General features: G+C 41.9%; 1 protein-coding gene and 1 long non-coding RNA gene across 5 annotated transcripts in view; one reads left to right on the top strand and one right to left on the bottom strand.

Annotated features, from left to right (window-relative positions):
- LOC147269236 (LIM domain only protein 7-like) overlaps nt 1-10,701 on the bottom strand; it is a 28,581-nt gene extending 17,880 nt beyond the window's left edge. For 3 of the 4 annotated variants that reach the window (XM_086181319.1, XM_086181330.1, XM_086181325.1), the window contains exons 1-8: nt 10,399-10,701; nt 7,417-7,487; nt 7,135-7,204; nt 5,551-5,657; nt 5,106-5,136; nt 1,985-2,098; nt 1,766-1,907; nt 94-247 (exon numbers count right to left, since the gene is read on the bottom strand). In XM_086181319.1, coding sequence (XP_086037445.1) covers nt 94-247; nt 1,766-1,907; nt 1,985-2,098; nt 5,106-5,136; nt 5,551-5,657; nt 7,135-7,204; nt 7,417-7,487; nt 10,399-10,467 — 758 coding nt within the window. In that variant the 5' untranslated portion in view covers nt 10,468-10,701. The remainder of the gene's footprint in view (nt 1-93; nt 248-1,765; nt 1,908-1,984; nt 2,099-5,105; nt 5,137-5,550; nt 5,658-7,134; nt 7,205-7,416; nt 7,488-10,398) is intronic. The other variant, XM_086181335.1, reaches the window with a different exon arrangement.
- Nucleotides 10,702-10,826: 125 nt separating this feature from the next.
- LOC147269235 (uncharacterized) lies at nt 10,827-15,612 on the top strand. The gene is made up of 3 exons (XR_015109603.1): nt 10,827-11,257; nt 14,604-14,767; nt 14,875-15,612. It is a non-coding gene; the product is annotated as an uncharacterized LOC147269235 (long non-coding RNA).
- The last annotated feature ends 558 nt before the right edge of the window (nt 15,613-16,170 follow it).

The following is a 16,170-nucleotide window of genomic DNA, read 5'->3' as shown; positions in this document are numbered from 1 at the left end:
AGATCGCTGGGCTGTACCACTGGCAAAAACCAAACACTTCAGTGATGCTGGCTAAGTGGCACGCTGGCAGAGTTTGAACTTTTCATTCAGTACCTGGCGAATGGCATGGAGCTGCTCCACCCGCTTTCCTCTCGTCCTGGTTTTTTCCGTAGGAGAGGTGAGGGAATATGGCGTTTGGTTTGCAGGTCTGACTGCTGGGTCGTCTCCATCCTGAACACCTGTTCAGCTTCTGCGTCACTTCCACAACCTGGACACCACAACACAACTTAATTAAATACAAAGTAACGCAAAAGTTACAAAGATAAAATACTCAAGGCAGAAAAAATAAGCAAAGACAAATTAGGAAATTACATAAAATTAAAAAAAAAAAAGAGAAAGAAAGAAAGAAGAAAGTCCAAGCATTTGAGCATAACAGGGAGGAAACCTTTAGCGTCTTCACACGGCCAATGCTTCCAGAACATTGGGACAAGTATTTTATCCTCTCCCCTCATCACACACATTTTTATTACCTCTGTGTGGAATTTGCCACAATCTGTCACTGACGTCCACTGATTCGCGAGAATGGCAGAAAGATGACACGATGAAAAAGAGGCATGAGCAGCTTTAAAATACTCAATTTAAAAAAAAAAAAAAAAAAGCGTGATCATGCGCAAGATGGGTGCACACAGAGTGTATCGGCAATAAATCAGTGTTGACCAATATTCTCCCTGTTGCCATCAGCCTATAGGGAAATGAGACCACCGTCAATGACGGAGTGGCTGCCGTGTATCTGCTGATGAGAACCAAAGGTTAAGGGTTGTTTCACACATGAGAATGATTGAAATCAAATTAGAATACTTTTGTACAAACATCTGAACAGTTTTTAGTTTCCCCTGGGACTGAAAGGGGGAGTGGAGAAGTAAAAATAAGATAAACCAAAGTCATCAGTATCTGATGTGAAGGTATGGTTTATGTGAAACATTGCCATGGGTGCATCACTGCATACAGAATCGGAAGATTATTTATTGATCTGTTGTGGCATGGCTGGCAGCAGAGAGACGCGATTCCCCCGTGTGTGCCCTCAGATGTACACACACAGTCGGGGACTACGTATGTAGCATACATTCTGTGAAGAACCTGCTTCCTCTCTTCGCGATTGGTTTTCAGTCCACATGCTTAAACAAGAACTGGCCAATCAGAAGCAGAGTAAGGCTGTGGGGCGGGTCTTCTGGGGATACATCCCCAGTGTGCCCAGTTCCTCTGGGGTTGATAAAAATAAAGCTGTTTACCTTGTAATGTATTGTCTTGCTTGTCCATATGTGATGGCTGAAGCCCCACACCCATGAAAGGAGCAGAAAGTGTTGCTAGATGCAGTTCATCAGTTGAAAACCTGAGTCCAGGCTGTCCAACTTATCTGCTATGGGTTTTTCAGTACTGTATCTTGCAAGGCTAGCATTGTGAGAGTTGCTAGCCGAGCTAGCATCTGCACTGAATCGACACGAGTCAGCAATCACTCGTACCTGAACTAACGTGCATCACGTGAGATGGTTTTTGAAGTTGAACAAAGACTAAAAATTCTCAAGTCATGTCTTCATGAAACAAGTCTACTGTTTTCCTACTTCTTTTTTTTGTGGCAGAATTACAAACAGATCAAAAATGTTAGTTGGACTTCTGTGGAGGCAGAATTGGTACTCAGCAGGGGGTAGAATGTTTCAGGGGGTTTAGATTTTGAAGCCACTAGTAAAAAGAATGCAAAAAAAGAGAAAAAAAGAAAAGAAAAAAGTACCTTCACTGTTTGGGTGGAGAGGTCGGGAATCCAAAGAGTCAACGCTATCCACAGAGTTCTCTCTCCTATAACTCATGCGCTGAAACTGCTCCCTGTCCGGGTAGCAGCTCTCTCTGTAGCCATTACTGCAGTCATCAAGAGCCTGCAGCGGGGAGGGAAGGTCAGTGTAGTTGACAACAATGAACTGCAACGGTTTGGAAGCCTTGATGAGAAGCCGACCTTGGACAAAGCCAATCCTAACAACCCTTCAAAGGCCTTGAAGTTAAGCTGAGGACCACTGTAGAAGGCGTCGAGGTGAGCCTTACGACCCAGCCAGTAGACCGTGATCAGAACCTGGGAAAGACACACACACACACACACACACACACGTGAAGCTCAGACCACACAAACCCTCCTGCTGCCTACCTGCTTGAAGAAAAAGAATGGTTAACTGTGGACTTTGATCAGGTTCATGCGGGGGGGCAGAACTCAAATCCCACCCTGATCCAAGTCATCTCCCACAACCCTAACCAGAGACAGGCTTCTGAAGTTAAGGGTTCAGTTATAAATCTACAGATTAACAGTGGGAAACGTAAAACTATATTGACCAATTTAGTAAAAAAGACATCTTGTGAAATCAAAGAAACAAAATCAGAAAAACCAATGACATAAAACTGCAAGAAGCATAGAATAATAAAAATAGTAAAGTTGCAAATTAATCAATTGAGGAATTAATGACAGGAAAAATAAAAAAATAAATATCACCCAACAAACTGCAACCTTTCCTCTTGAGTGACTTGTGGAGGGCAACAATACAGTTTTTGGTAGAGTCCAGTCTGCCGGACACTAAAAGAAATCAACCCCAATTTTGATGTATTCACTATTTCCCACATTTGCCAAAATCTATTGGAATTTAAACTAAATAAATTGACATGATAGTGCTGACCACTGCACCACCGTGCAGCCTGTCACCTCACAGCAAGAAGGTTCCGGGTTCGAGTCCCGGCTCCATCACAGGATCTGTGTGAGTCTGCATGTTCTCCCTGTTCCTGTGTGGGTTCTCTCTGGTACTCCAGCTTCCTCCCACAGTCCAAAGACATCAAGAGGGGACGAGGCTGATTGATACTCTAAATTGACCGTAGGTGTGACTGTGAGTGTGAATGGTTGTCTGTCTCTATGTGTTGGTCCTGTGATGGACTGGTGACCTGTCCAGGGTGAACCCTGCTGGGATAGGCTCCAGCCCCGCATGGCCCTTAACAGGATAAGCGGAAGAAAATGGATGGAAAAACTGACATGTTATGGGCAATAAATTTGTAAATTAATTTGTTGTAATTCCCTACAACAAAGATGAGACTTTTGACAATTCTTTGAAAAAAAATTACATAAAAACCTGGACCGGGCTTTTCTACATCTTTAGAAAACAAGTTCCACATTATGGCTGCATGCCTCTGCAACGTGTGCTTGTCACAGTGACGACTCTTTATCATCAAAACCGTTTCAATTTATCCTTGAATCCCAGTGAAATTTTATGCTGCATTTGAAGAAATTCACCTCAACACATTCGTCAGAAGCCATGGTGACAACCTGACAACACCAAACCTCTGGCTGTTGCCGGCAGAGAGGCACACAAATTAAAACTGGCAAAACTGTAATTTTGCAGCCTCTTTCTTAGATAAAGAGCACTTGACGAACTGCCTGATCCAGGAAGGCTGGGCAGCAATTCCTTCAGAGAAAACAAAGAACGCTGCTGTTTGTGGATCGCATCTCAGGAACCTGGGAATGCTACATTTACCAAAACATCAACCACGACAAATCTTGGCAAAGCAGTGACCACGGCCTTCATCAGACAGCTAGAAACACCCTCCACGGTGCTGAATGCTGCTGACATCCGGATACACATCTGACAGCCATTAGCACAGATGGAGAGTAAAGCCTCATAATATATGTTCCTCTTCCTGGCATTTGGCGTTTCATTATTTCAGCAAGCCAGGCATTTTGGACACCAATGATTTCTCATCCACCTTAAGGCGAGGGATGTTTTTGGACAGACTACCCATCAGCCTGGCGAAGCAGCAGCCTGTTGGAAAAGGATGACTACAAGACTGTCAGAATTTCTCTGCTGCTTACCAAAGTCACTGGAGAGAAGTCAGCAGATTAAAACAGAATCCATTCAAGACTGGGAGGGGTGATTAAATTTACTAAATATTTGACAGCACAATGCCAGTTTGATGAGAACTCTGAGTGGTAATAAACGCCCCGGCATGGATTCTTCATTATGCTTCATCAGTGTCTGTAGCAGCTATTTGACGGGTCAATTGATCAAACTCATACTCCATCCTCACAATTATATACAGTTATTTTTTTCTTCAATGCTGGTAGCATGAGCGCAGCAATCACTGACTATTCACAAGAAATTACATATGAAGAAACTTGGGAACATTTGAAGCGGATCAGGACCTGCAGTATTTGGAGCCAACGGCTAATTTTTACTGACAATGTGCCGGTTTAATTTATATTTCATACACTGTGACGCTCATCTCATTTTCACTTTGTAAGGTCCAGAGTGTGTACAGGAATCAGGCATTCAGATTTAGTCAGGAGAGGAATTCAATCAAATGTTTGAGACCACCACCCATCCCTTAACACAGCCGTGCCCCACTCTTGGGTGACTCCTCTTTTAAAATCAACCATTTATATAACCCTGCACAAAAATTTCAAAGGGCACAAATTGACCTTAATTGGTTCACGCAAAGAAAAATGTTATGCTCATTTCACAAGAGTGAGTGCTTGGGGGGGGGGGGGGGGAACAAACAAAAAAACGCCTCATTAGCGGCTGCACGTCGTCAGCTATTGTGGGATATAAAAGAGACTTTCCAGATCATCATACAACCCCATCACCATCCGAGAAACATGTGAAATACCAGCAGTGCACACAAGCGTGCACCCCTGCTCACATGTTCCGCAGGGACAAAGGCGGTCACATCCCACAGGAAAGAGGACGCACATATTTACGAGTTGGACAGGCAGAATCATTGAGTACCACATTTTGGCAGATTATGAACAGCAACAAATCCAATTCTGGAAATGTGGATGCCAACGCTGGTGCGACACTGACAACTGCATCACGGTGCTGCTCAGGACCTGAGCAGGTCCACTGATGGGGATGCTTACGAGCTCCCATGTGGAAGCAACACATTCGGTGAGAAAAGGTGAAGTGGAAAAGCAGTTTGATTTGCTTACTGAAGACTTTTAGAAGAAACGTGACAATGGATGGAAGCAAACTCTACAACTGATGGGAGACAAAAGGAGGCTTCAAAAAAGGTGAATAACTGGACAACTGGTGTTCAGTTCGATCACTTACATTTTTTAGTCTTCTGTTGCTTTCACCTTTTCTGAAAGAGAAAAAAAAAAAACATTTTTTATAATTATGTCATTTTTCTGAGCTGATGAGTGCAATTATAAAAATTGCAATAGGAAAACTAGCCTGGAACTGCTAAGTAAAACCAACCATATGCAGCTGACATCTACTGTACATCCTTCTCGTTTGCAGTTATTAGAAATTTGAGACTAAATATATATTTCTTCATCGGCACATCCTGCTAAAGAAAACAAACGTGGTGCATTTAACGTGCCCAACACAGCAGGTCGAGAAAATAGATTACAGCTGTTTCAAATGTAGATCTTAATGCATGTCACTAAACACTGAGATGATCATTACGCTTAAGGAGTGAATCTATTGATATCAGAGCTTTCAGCCCCCTTAAACACACCACTGATACCATACTGCTACTTGAGAACAACAGTACCTGAGAGTCGCCCGAGTGGACAAGTCCTGCAGGTCTCCGGGGTGAAAGAGCTGTGACTCATTCAGTCCCAGTTTGCCACAAGCTTTCAGGAAGACACTCACATTGTCCTGGTGATGCAGATCAAGGGACAGAGAGGAGAGATGGATTGGGACAAAAAGAAAGTATTGGATTAGGGTTGTCAAGTTCAATGTCAGTTCATCTTGGAGGAAGTGAGTGGACCAAAGGGTATTTGATTCCTAGTGAAAGGATATCATTTCCATTTTTGGCCAGTCAATAATTCTACTGATCAACAGGTGGCAGTAATGTACCCAGACATGCAGCATTTTGCAGGAGCAGACAACTCTTACAAGTAAAAAGACGTCAATTCACAAAAATATCAAAATAAAAGAAGGAAACACATTCAGCACGAGTTCATTTGACCTGCATTTATTCACAGAAACTATGACCCGCTGCTAGATGCACATTTTTTGATGCCATGGCTTGATCAAAAGCTGATGAGCTGCAACAAGAAGAAAATTTATCAGGGCTCAGTGAATCAAGGATTTTGCTTCATTGGCATCATTCCAATTCCTACTTGCATATTCATATAACAGGAGAGCAACTGGAGCAGGTGGACACTCGAGCATGTGGAAGGATCTGCATTTGATTGGGTTTATTTTAAAAACACATCTCTCATTAAAAATAACATAAAATACAACCTCCTCTTGACATCTGCAGAAATATAAAGCACTGGCACCTTTTGTGATCAAACTTATCTATTGTAGTTTGGCACATGAAACAAAACGCATTCTGATCAGATGAGACTGAGTTATGGCCACAGTCTCAAACTAAAATGCCAAACTGTCGTAATTCACACAGTTGCTGCTCTTCGTCAGTCAGAAGCACGTTTAGGAGCCCCACTAATACAGAATCCCTCTCTTTAACAAGGAGTCAGATCAGGCTTTGGCAGCCTCTGGTGGTGTAAATACTGCTGCTTGTGTAAATGAAGTGTACTCATGCAAAAAAAAAAAAACAAAAAAAAAACCAGCCATGTCAATAATATTGTCTATTAATTAGGATTGCTACTTCAGTTTAAAAGCTTAGGATGTAGTGTATTTATCCAAAATCGAGGTGGAAGTATTACATGACACAATTCTGGAAAAAGCAGCATGCCAAGTTAACGGCTTACAGCATGCAAAGCCCTCACTTTGGTGCTGAAGGCTGTCTGAGTCACCACTGACGCTGTGCAGCATCTGCTCCTCAAAGCCCACTCACCAGCTCCATACCATCCTAGTTGGACTTACATTGGCTCCTGAGGCGATAATTGATTTCTACCCTCTATTGCTGCGGGCAATTTTCGTAATTATACTTGTATGAAGCCATCAAAACAGCCTGAAGCCAAAACAGAAATGTCCATTTGCATTTATGTTCAATAAAAGAAAGAAAGAAAAAAAAAACTTTTACATATTCAATTCAGCAGCTGAATGGAACAGTTTCAGTATCATTCAAGCGGTGACAACAGCGTGCGTCTTCAACAGGAAACCAGTGAACTTCCTGGCTAGCAGGTACCTCCTGATAATCTTGTATAAAGACTAAAGCACTCACCAGACCAGCGATGGGAGTGGAAAGCCTGTTCACTCTCTTGATGATTCCAGGTTTTAACTGGTTGATCAGGCTGAATGGGGGAAACAATAGAATAACAGATAAATGTTCCACTTGAACAGGTTCATGTCTCTGCGCCATTATCCTACAAACTGAAACTAAATCGTGCGGAGCTTAAATGTGTGTCAAAATGGAGTGGACGATAACCATGAATTCTCTTCTGAAGACACACACACGCTAAAGTGCAGCAAACAACACAAGATGAGTCTGAGCGTGAGCACTCACTCGCAGAGCAGGACTCCATTCTCCAGAGCAGCACGGAAGTCACTGCAACCGAACGCTTTTCCTGTCACCTCCTAAAATACAATGAAATCATTGTTAATAAATCACAACTGTGGTCAGTTTCTTTTTACTCTGCAGTACATTGTAAAGAGACTAATTTACACACACACACACACACACACACACACACACACACACACACTTAGGAGGTGCCAATTCGCTCATCAAGAGTACTTGGCTATGGTCTCTAAGGGGGGGGGGGGGACCAGCAAACCAATGATTACTGGAACAGCCTCCCCACCACTAACAGCTCAGATGTCCATTACCTGAACCGTTCACGTGTTGCTGCATTTACATTTTAACTAGCGAGAGCAGCAGTAGCAGACACAGAATGCTTCTGTAAATGGTCTGTAAAGGCTGACCCCACACTGAGAAAGTATTCACATCAGCCCACACTTAGCTTCCCACAGGCAAATTGAAATCAGCATGCAAGACAGGAAAGAACAAATGTTGGTAAAGAATATTCACAAAATTAGAGACAGTAAGTCCCTTCAGTGTGCATCCTTACTTAAAAATTAAGCAAACAAACCAATCAGTTTAGCCACCGAGGTGGCTTATCAACACACTTGGTTGGACTCAATTGGTCGTGTCTGCGGGTGGGAAGCCAGACGGGGAGCGTGATCTGCCCACGCGCTACATCTAGGTGAAACTCCTCGCCAACAACACCACACGTGACCCAGGAAGTGTGAGGTGTCCTACGGTGCTCCCATGATCAGCAGAAGGGGAGCAAAAAGCAGGGCAGTGCAATAGGAGTGAAAAAAAAGACACCCAAATAATGATTAAAAAATAAAATCCAGAAAAAAAAAAGTTGAGGCTGATCACGTGTTCACACAGTTTGACTCGTTTAGTTCAACTGCAGAAGAAGGAGATGGTCGGTGACACAAAATGAGGGGAAAATACGGTACTTTTTAAACACATCATTCAGGTTTTTAATTAAAAGGCCTGTAGAGCGCACAGGTTCCTCGCTCTTCTGTGCTTTAATGCGAGCCAGCACGGCCTGTGCTTCTGTAAACTCTTGAATCCTCTGACCTAGCGCACAAAAGCAAACCTTAGACAGTCACTCTGAACAAAAACATGTACAAAGTGAATCAGTGACCCATAAAAAAAAATGAGTGTTGACAAGCATTACCAGAATAATTCATGATTCATAATTCAGATGTTTTTGGTCAAAACACAGACTACACCATAACCTAAATGGTTTTACATGGCAGAAGCATACACAAGGCAAGAGACTTTGTAATGGGGACATAAAAATGGGGCCATTAAGGTTCAGCTCCATAACTAACAGAGGGCCCCAAACAGCTATTCTTCTCACTAATTAGTCCCTCCAGGAATGCACAATCACATTTTTTTTTTGTTGTTTTTGGTAGAACTGGGCATGGGGAGCGGATGCTCCTCAATGGAATCATGCAAACAATGCGGTGCCATGTTAACACAATGTAGCAGCATCATGTGGTGGAGATGCCCTCTGTGCCACAGCCGTAAAAACCTTAATTGGACGTTCCAATAGACCACCGGCCCAGCGAAACCACAGAATCAATGTCTTTAGCTACATCTCTATACTGCTTCATTTGCAATGGTGAGTTCTCTACAAAAAACAAAACAAAAACAAAAAAAACAAGGCAAGAAGACAACACAAGCATGGCTGCTGAATTGATTGGCACTGCTCCAGCAGATGCTAAACAGCCTGTTTACTTGAGGTGCAGCCAGCACATCCATTCTTAATTTTACTTGAGTCCAGTCGGCATTGACGAGATATCCATGTGTAATTGCTGCTCGTGAGCCAGTGATGAACACCAGCCAATTTCTGGACTTGTAAACACACACATAGGTGCCTCATGTTGCAATCTGTAACACACAATGTCAAATACTGACCACTGACCATTTCCCTTAAAAAGTAATGTCTTGTTCCCCCCCCCCCCCCCCACACACACACACACTATCCATTCTTTGACTGGAGCTTAAAGCCAAGACAGTCCTAAAGAAAATGCTCTTAATGATCCACTCAAAGACACAACTGACATCAATGGTCCAATTTAGAGCTGGTCAACATCCACTGCCCACATTCAGTGACTTGCACTCAGTTATGATTTAAGATTATAACTTCTACAATGCTTGGACAGCAGCAGCAGCAGCAGCCTCTTAATGTAGAAACATGTTCCCATTGTGAAACCACATCCTCCACAATCTGTCTGCAAGACAATATTCACACCGTGAGCCTCTCTAACCACAAGATTGTGAAAAGGCTCCGAATTAAAAGAGATAGATATAGATAGATATAGATAGATAAATAAAATACTGAAGGAAAGGTTGCACTGTCAAGTCTTGTGGTAAATAAAGCTTTTACAATAAAATATGCAAATTAATTTTAAAAGACCTCCTCCACACATGTAAGAAGGTATATAAGCAGTAATCAGTCATTTGTGTCGACATTAAAATCCTTCACACCCTTTAAAGTTCCCATATTACATTCATATGCATTTTTTAAAAAAATATTTCATGTGTTAAAACGGCTGAACAAATTTTAAAACCTGATGTTGTGTACTGTCACTTCCACCATCAAACTCTGACGTCGTTCTATTCAGTGAATCGGGAGCCAGAATAATAAAGGAAGCAACAGGTTTGTACGCCTCCAATCAAGAGCATTTCTCCGTGCAGTTGACAGTCTTGTATTTGAATAATCTTGGCGAGGTAATTCACTTCTGGCTCAAGTGTCACCACTCAGATACCTCCGACTGGAATGTGCGTCATGACGAGCGGGTCTGTAATGGTTCGTCCAGCCGAGGCTTGATAGCAAGGAGTCATCTGAGCACAGCAGTAAAGCAGCGAATGTCTTTATGATTCAGAGGGTTACTAAATAACAGGTGTGGGGGGTCAAACCAGTGTGTCAAGTAACTTACAGACGCTATGCTGAGAAGCAGTTACCTCTATCCAGCGTTGTGCCTCGGTGAAGGCGTCTGCGCAGCTGAAGCTGGTCTGCTGACGCCACTCCATCCTCTCACCGCCTCGCTGGCGGTTTAAATGTATCAATTAAGAAAGCAGGGGGCCAGCACAGCTTTCACCAACGCCTCAAAAGAGTCTGTGCGTCATATCGAGTAAAACTTCAACAAATGCGAGGATAATTGATGTTCAGATCGACGCATGAGGTTTAATCACTCAGAGCTGCGTCAGGCTGCCGCTCACCGCTCAATCTTCAATCTTCTTCTCTAATTGACGCCCAGTGGGGATCAGTTTGCGCCCCTCACAAGTTCCGCCTATTGGTCAGATTGGACGTCGAGGTCCCCGCCCACTTTAAAAGTTAAGGAAAAGTTTTAACGGTGAGGCGAGACAGACGCTTTGAGCCTCTGGTGGTCTGTAGGTGTATAGCACCCAGTCAAACAGACTCATGTCTTTACACGGCATTTTCATCAGCAGAATCAGTTCAGTTCTAAAACGCATCGTGGAAGACGAGCTCGAGGCCACCAGGGCTTCAAGACTGTTAACCCAGTGCTGCAGCTACAGGACTGACAGGGTCCCTCGTCATTTCAAGGACAAAGAAAATTACTGATTCACATGTCTGCATCGAGGGCCAGCATGGCTCAGGGGTAGCGACCTTCTAGCAACCGAGTGGTGGCTGGTTCGATCCTCACTTCCCCGGTGACCATGTTGGAGTGTCCTTGAGCAAGATATTGAACCTATAATTGTTCCTGATAATGACTGGCGACCCATCCAGGGTGAACCCCGCCTCTCACACATTGTCAGCTGGGATAGCCCCCCACATCCCCCCCCCCGCGATCTTTGACGGGTAAGTGATGTAGAAAATGGACGGATGTACATAACAGCAAAATACGCTATCTATAGTATTAATGTGATACGGATAAATACCAGATTCTGTTTATTTTGGATTCACTTATGTAGTAATAGTTTTTTTTTAATTATTTTGAATGTCAACAATGATGTACATTCAGCCTAAGAGGAAGATATACATATAAATAAAGAAATACGTCACATTGTTAATAATAAATATGGTATCTAAGTTAAAAAACGAAGGATTAGTGAACACGGCCGCATGCACAGAACCTTTTTCCTATGAAGGAACTGAATATTCTTCAGAATCACTCAAAGTATCGAGCACATTCTTTCTCTTTCAGTACATAGAAATGGTTTTGTAAGATAATTCTAGTGCAAATGGATTTCGCTGGCATGGACAGATTGAAGGACATCCATGGAAGCGCATGCATGTGATTTAATGACAATAATGTTGTATCAAGACAGAATAATTCATTCAGTCACGTGATCTGGTGGTTCAGTCCTTCAGATGGACTGCAGGAGTTGACTTATTGCTATATCAACTTAATTCTCAATGTCTCAAATAATCAAATCTTCCTGCTCTTGTTTTGAAGTCCCTGAGCCCTCTACTCCTCCATAAATTTGCATTTAAGCTGCTGAGGTAAAAAATGCCAGAATCAGCCTTTCAAATACATCTTGTTCTTTTGTGTGATTTGTTTTTGTGAAATCTGTGTTTCAGAGACCAAATGCCCAATGAAAACATGAATGCTGCTTTTCTCCACTGACTTGTTGCTCCTCATCTGTTGTCGGACATTAACAGGAGGCCGATATCAGTTATGCATATACAATTTAAAAAGTCATGAAGTACATTAACTGGTGATGCACACGTAGTGGGCAAATTTGGGGAAAAAACAAACAAGCTAACCAACAAAGAAGAAGCTGATTTGGTTTCCCATTTGTAAAACAATCCGCTGACTTCTCTGCTCCATTATTCCCCTGCCCGCTCCCCAAGAAGGATGCATTTGCTGATATGTTATGCAAACTATAACCGTATCTTTCAAGGGCAGCTCTCTCCGCTCTCTCAGTTATTACTGAGGTGAGGAAGGACAGCCACCGATAATTTCATTTTCACACGTGAGCTGCATGTCCTTTAGATTTTTTTTTGTATTCTTTTACAAAGTATAATGAGAGACTGGTGGAGAGGCTTTATCTCATAATAGAGCACATGGTCACTCGATATCCCGCCAAACGTCTGAGGAGATGGTCGATACTGGTAACGTGTCACGTAAAATGATGTGCAGAGTTGTAGGATACTGTAGAGGATTTAATGAGTTGCCTATTAAGAGCACAAAGAGAATTATGTGACTCAATAATCTTTATAGATTCATTGAATTTAACCCAAGAAATATATATTCCTGCATCATCTGGTACTTCAAAAGAATGACGGATTTTTCTTCTCTCTTTTTTTTTCTCTCTCTCTCTCTCTCTCTCTCTCTCTCTCTCTCTCTCTCTATATATATATATATATACACATACAGTATATATATATATATATATACATACATACAGTATATATATATATATATATATATATATGCGACTTGTATATACTTTTATATATATATATATACAGTATATGTATATAATTGGCATAATCAATACTATTAAATGAGATAATTTGCGTTTTTCTTACGCTTAATTTCAGAATATACATCTAAGAGAGAATACATATTTTCATCATTTTCATTTCTATTTTTTTCAGGAAAACGCCTGATTTCCGAGTGAGTTCTTGGTGGTGTAAGCTCGCATAAGTTCTGAAAATGTTCAGTCCATCTGTCCATTGACATTTAGAGCTCTACTAGTCCCAGAAGGAGTTACAGATGGGCGACAAATGAAACACATGAATAAATGAGGGGAGCAACATAAGGAAGGCTAATGCTTCCACACAGGTGTGCTCCATGGTGCAATTGGGCGATTAACATGCAATCATGCTCTGTGGTATGTATGAAAGGCCAAGTTGATCTCAATTTCGGATCAAGATAACAAGAGGGAAAGATGTAAATGGAATATAGAATTAGCTCAGTTCGTGCCTGCCTCCCTGCTACATCAGCTGATGATTGGCTTTACCACGCTGAGACTCAGCTTACTAGTGTCGAATGCCATTCAAGGAGCCTTACTTGAACCGCTTCTTTGTATTATTTTCATGATAGTGATCATGACTGAAGGGAGACACTCACCCAGGCTTGATCATCCTGTGGTGGCCCTGCGTTAGCTGAGGGAGCAGGATCTTGCGATATAAAGATCGTCTGGCTTATATTTCACAAGTAATTGTGACTATAAGTAGTGCATGAGCCCTCATTATAAAGATGGATGAACACCTGACAGATCAGAGGAGCGAAGGCACCTCAGCTGAGCCGCCTTTCACCGTGTTCTCAAATGGCATCTAGCAAGTGTGATAAATATCTGACTCCTACAGTGAGATGATCAGGGGCATTTTGTGAAGAGTTCAGTTGGAGGGATGAGTTACTGCAAACCAATGCAAAGTTGTTCTTAGTGATTGTCTTTATCCTACAATGGGAGTGGTTCCTTCCAGGGGGATGATGGTCTCTGACAGTGTAATTGGGATAAGATACATATGAATTTCAGTGCTATGGCCTTCACAGTTACCCAAGCTCAACCTGAACTAACCTGAAAACTTCATTCATGACTTCAATATGGCTAAAACAGGCTAAAATCCAGAATTCAAAACCCAGAATCCAGAATGCAAGGAATCCACGCAAGAGCACACAAAGAATCAACTCAAAGAAGTTTGGAATACAGGTGGAGAACAAGAAAAGACTTAAGAGCATCAACTTCACAAAGAACAACAACAAGCTGGCTCCCAAAAGGAGAGACGATATGAACACAAGAGAACAAAAATGAACAAAATGAGGCACAGATTATGTGCATCAGGTCAGGCAATCACAAGAGTGAGAAAATACGAGTACACGAATGAAGAGAATTACACCTAATCCAATCATATCAAATCAAATCAAGTCAAATCACATCAAAATCAATCAAAATTAATTAAATGAAATATTTATAGTCCAAAATCACAAGGAGCCGTACAATCTGTTGTACAGGGGAGACCTAGAAAATAGCAAAACAAATGTAATATATCTTTAGGGAATGATTCAAAGAGTCCAAAAATGAAACACAGTGACACCTTTCCCTCACTTTTTAACTTTTTGTGTGCTTGCTGCTCTCCTGGAGGTATAATTTATGTGAAGGACACATAGAGCAGTTGCAGGATACTCCATAGATTATTGTATTCATGATTGATCTTCTTCTCTATTGCTTCCCTTGATTGCTCTATGTTTTAGGCTCGTCGATATGTCCCAGGCATGGTGAGCAGCTTGTTAGTTTTGGTGTGTGGGACATTGATCCGTTTGAGGAAGAGGCTGATTTGGGGTGTGGAGTGTGACTGTGAATGATTGAAAGGTCCATGTCGGGGATCACAAGACCTGCAGTGCTGTCACCAAGGCTGGTACAGGAAGCTTCAGAATCCGCTCCTTCACCCAACATCATCATGATCACAATCTCCTGTATTGCTTTTCAACGGGTTTGTGACCACAGCTCTGTCTTGTGTGTCAGTAAACAGAAGGAAATCAAGCACCATCATCCAGTTTCCCCGCATGCAAGATGCTAATTGATCTTGAAGCTGAAGAGCTGCCCACTTGAACAAACAGATTGATGCGGCTGATTGATTCATCTGTTACACAGCGACGAGGGTTTGCTGCGCATGCTGATCTACAATTGATTAGACGAGGAACGGAATTACATTCAGTAACAGACAAAGTACTGTATATGCACAGCTCATAAACTACAAAGATGTGAACAATACTGATGGTCCTGTGGTGATTAATTCAAATTTAGTTGTATTTTCATGTCTGTCTTTGGTGTACAGTAATAAGATTTGATGTGTGCATTATATTAAATAAAAATTTAGCTCATCACTGGGAAAACTGAAACCTAAATCACCCCTGATGGATCCCCATTTTTCTAGTAGCTTTATATAGCTCACTTACTACCTGTGTAATATTTGGCAGGGTTGTGTTTATTCAATTAACATTTCACAACAAACATCCTGTTATCCCAAATTTAAAGAAATCGCCTTTCTCCCCTTTATTTCCTCATATTTAATGTATTATGCAGACTGTCTATACCAATTGCAGGCCTTTTTTGTCATCTCTATTCCTGCAGCATTTGCATGATCTTATCTTCGAGAGAAAACAAGTCGAACAGTGAGGATGGGCTGCAAGAAAGGAGCTATAGAAAAAAAATCTAAAGACCAAATGCATATCATTTTATTTGTGGCAGGATTCTCTATGAATACATCATCTTATCAGAGCTGAGGAAAGCTGTTGCATTTATTTTTGTCGGCCAGTAGGTGTTGCTGTAATTCTGCATGTGCATGAATTATTTTTGAAGGGGACTTGATGGGTTGGTATATTGGGTTAGGAGACTGGGGCTGCTTGACAGGGAAAATGGGCAGTGATGACAATCTGGTTTGCAGCAGTGGAGTGATGAGATATGAGGAAGTTGTTTCCCATATTTTCCATTTGTCTGTTCCCCTGGGTCTAGTGTTGGAGGACTGACGTGATCCAGCTGAGAACAGCCACTTTTCAATTACGTCTGCTGTTATCACCATTATCAACAGCGGAAACATCAACAGCTAATCTGTTTTCCATTATTTTCCAGACATAATTTAAAATGAAAACCAAAACATCTGCTCCTAAAATAGAAGAAAATGTGAAATGTGTACAATTCAGACAATAATGTATTCTTTTGCTTATCCTAACCAAAGTCAGAGCCAACCTGTTTTTGTGACCACTCTCGGGCCTGCGACTGAGTTGTTCGTGTGAGGAGATGTAAGCAGGAAGTGAAAAG

Source organism: Aulostomus chinensis, chromosome 2 (genome assembly GCF_037954235.1).
Source record: "Aulostomus chinensis isolate RoL2024-O1b breed Wild chromosome 2, RoL_Achi_v1.0, whole genome shotgun sequence".
Taxonomy (NCBI): domain Eukaryota; kingdom Metazoa; phylum Chordata; class Actinopteri; order Syngnathiformes; family Aulostomidae; genus Aulostomus; species Aulostomus chinensis.
Note: the sequence above shows the minus strand (reverse complement) of the source record. Positions and strands in the feature narration are given on the sequence as shown.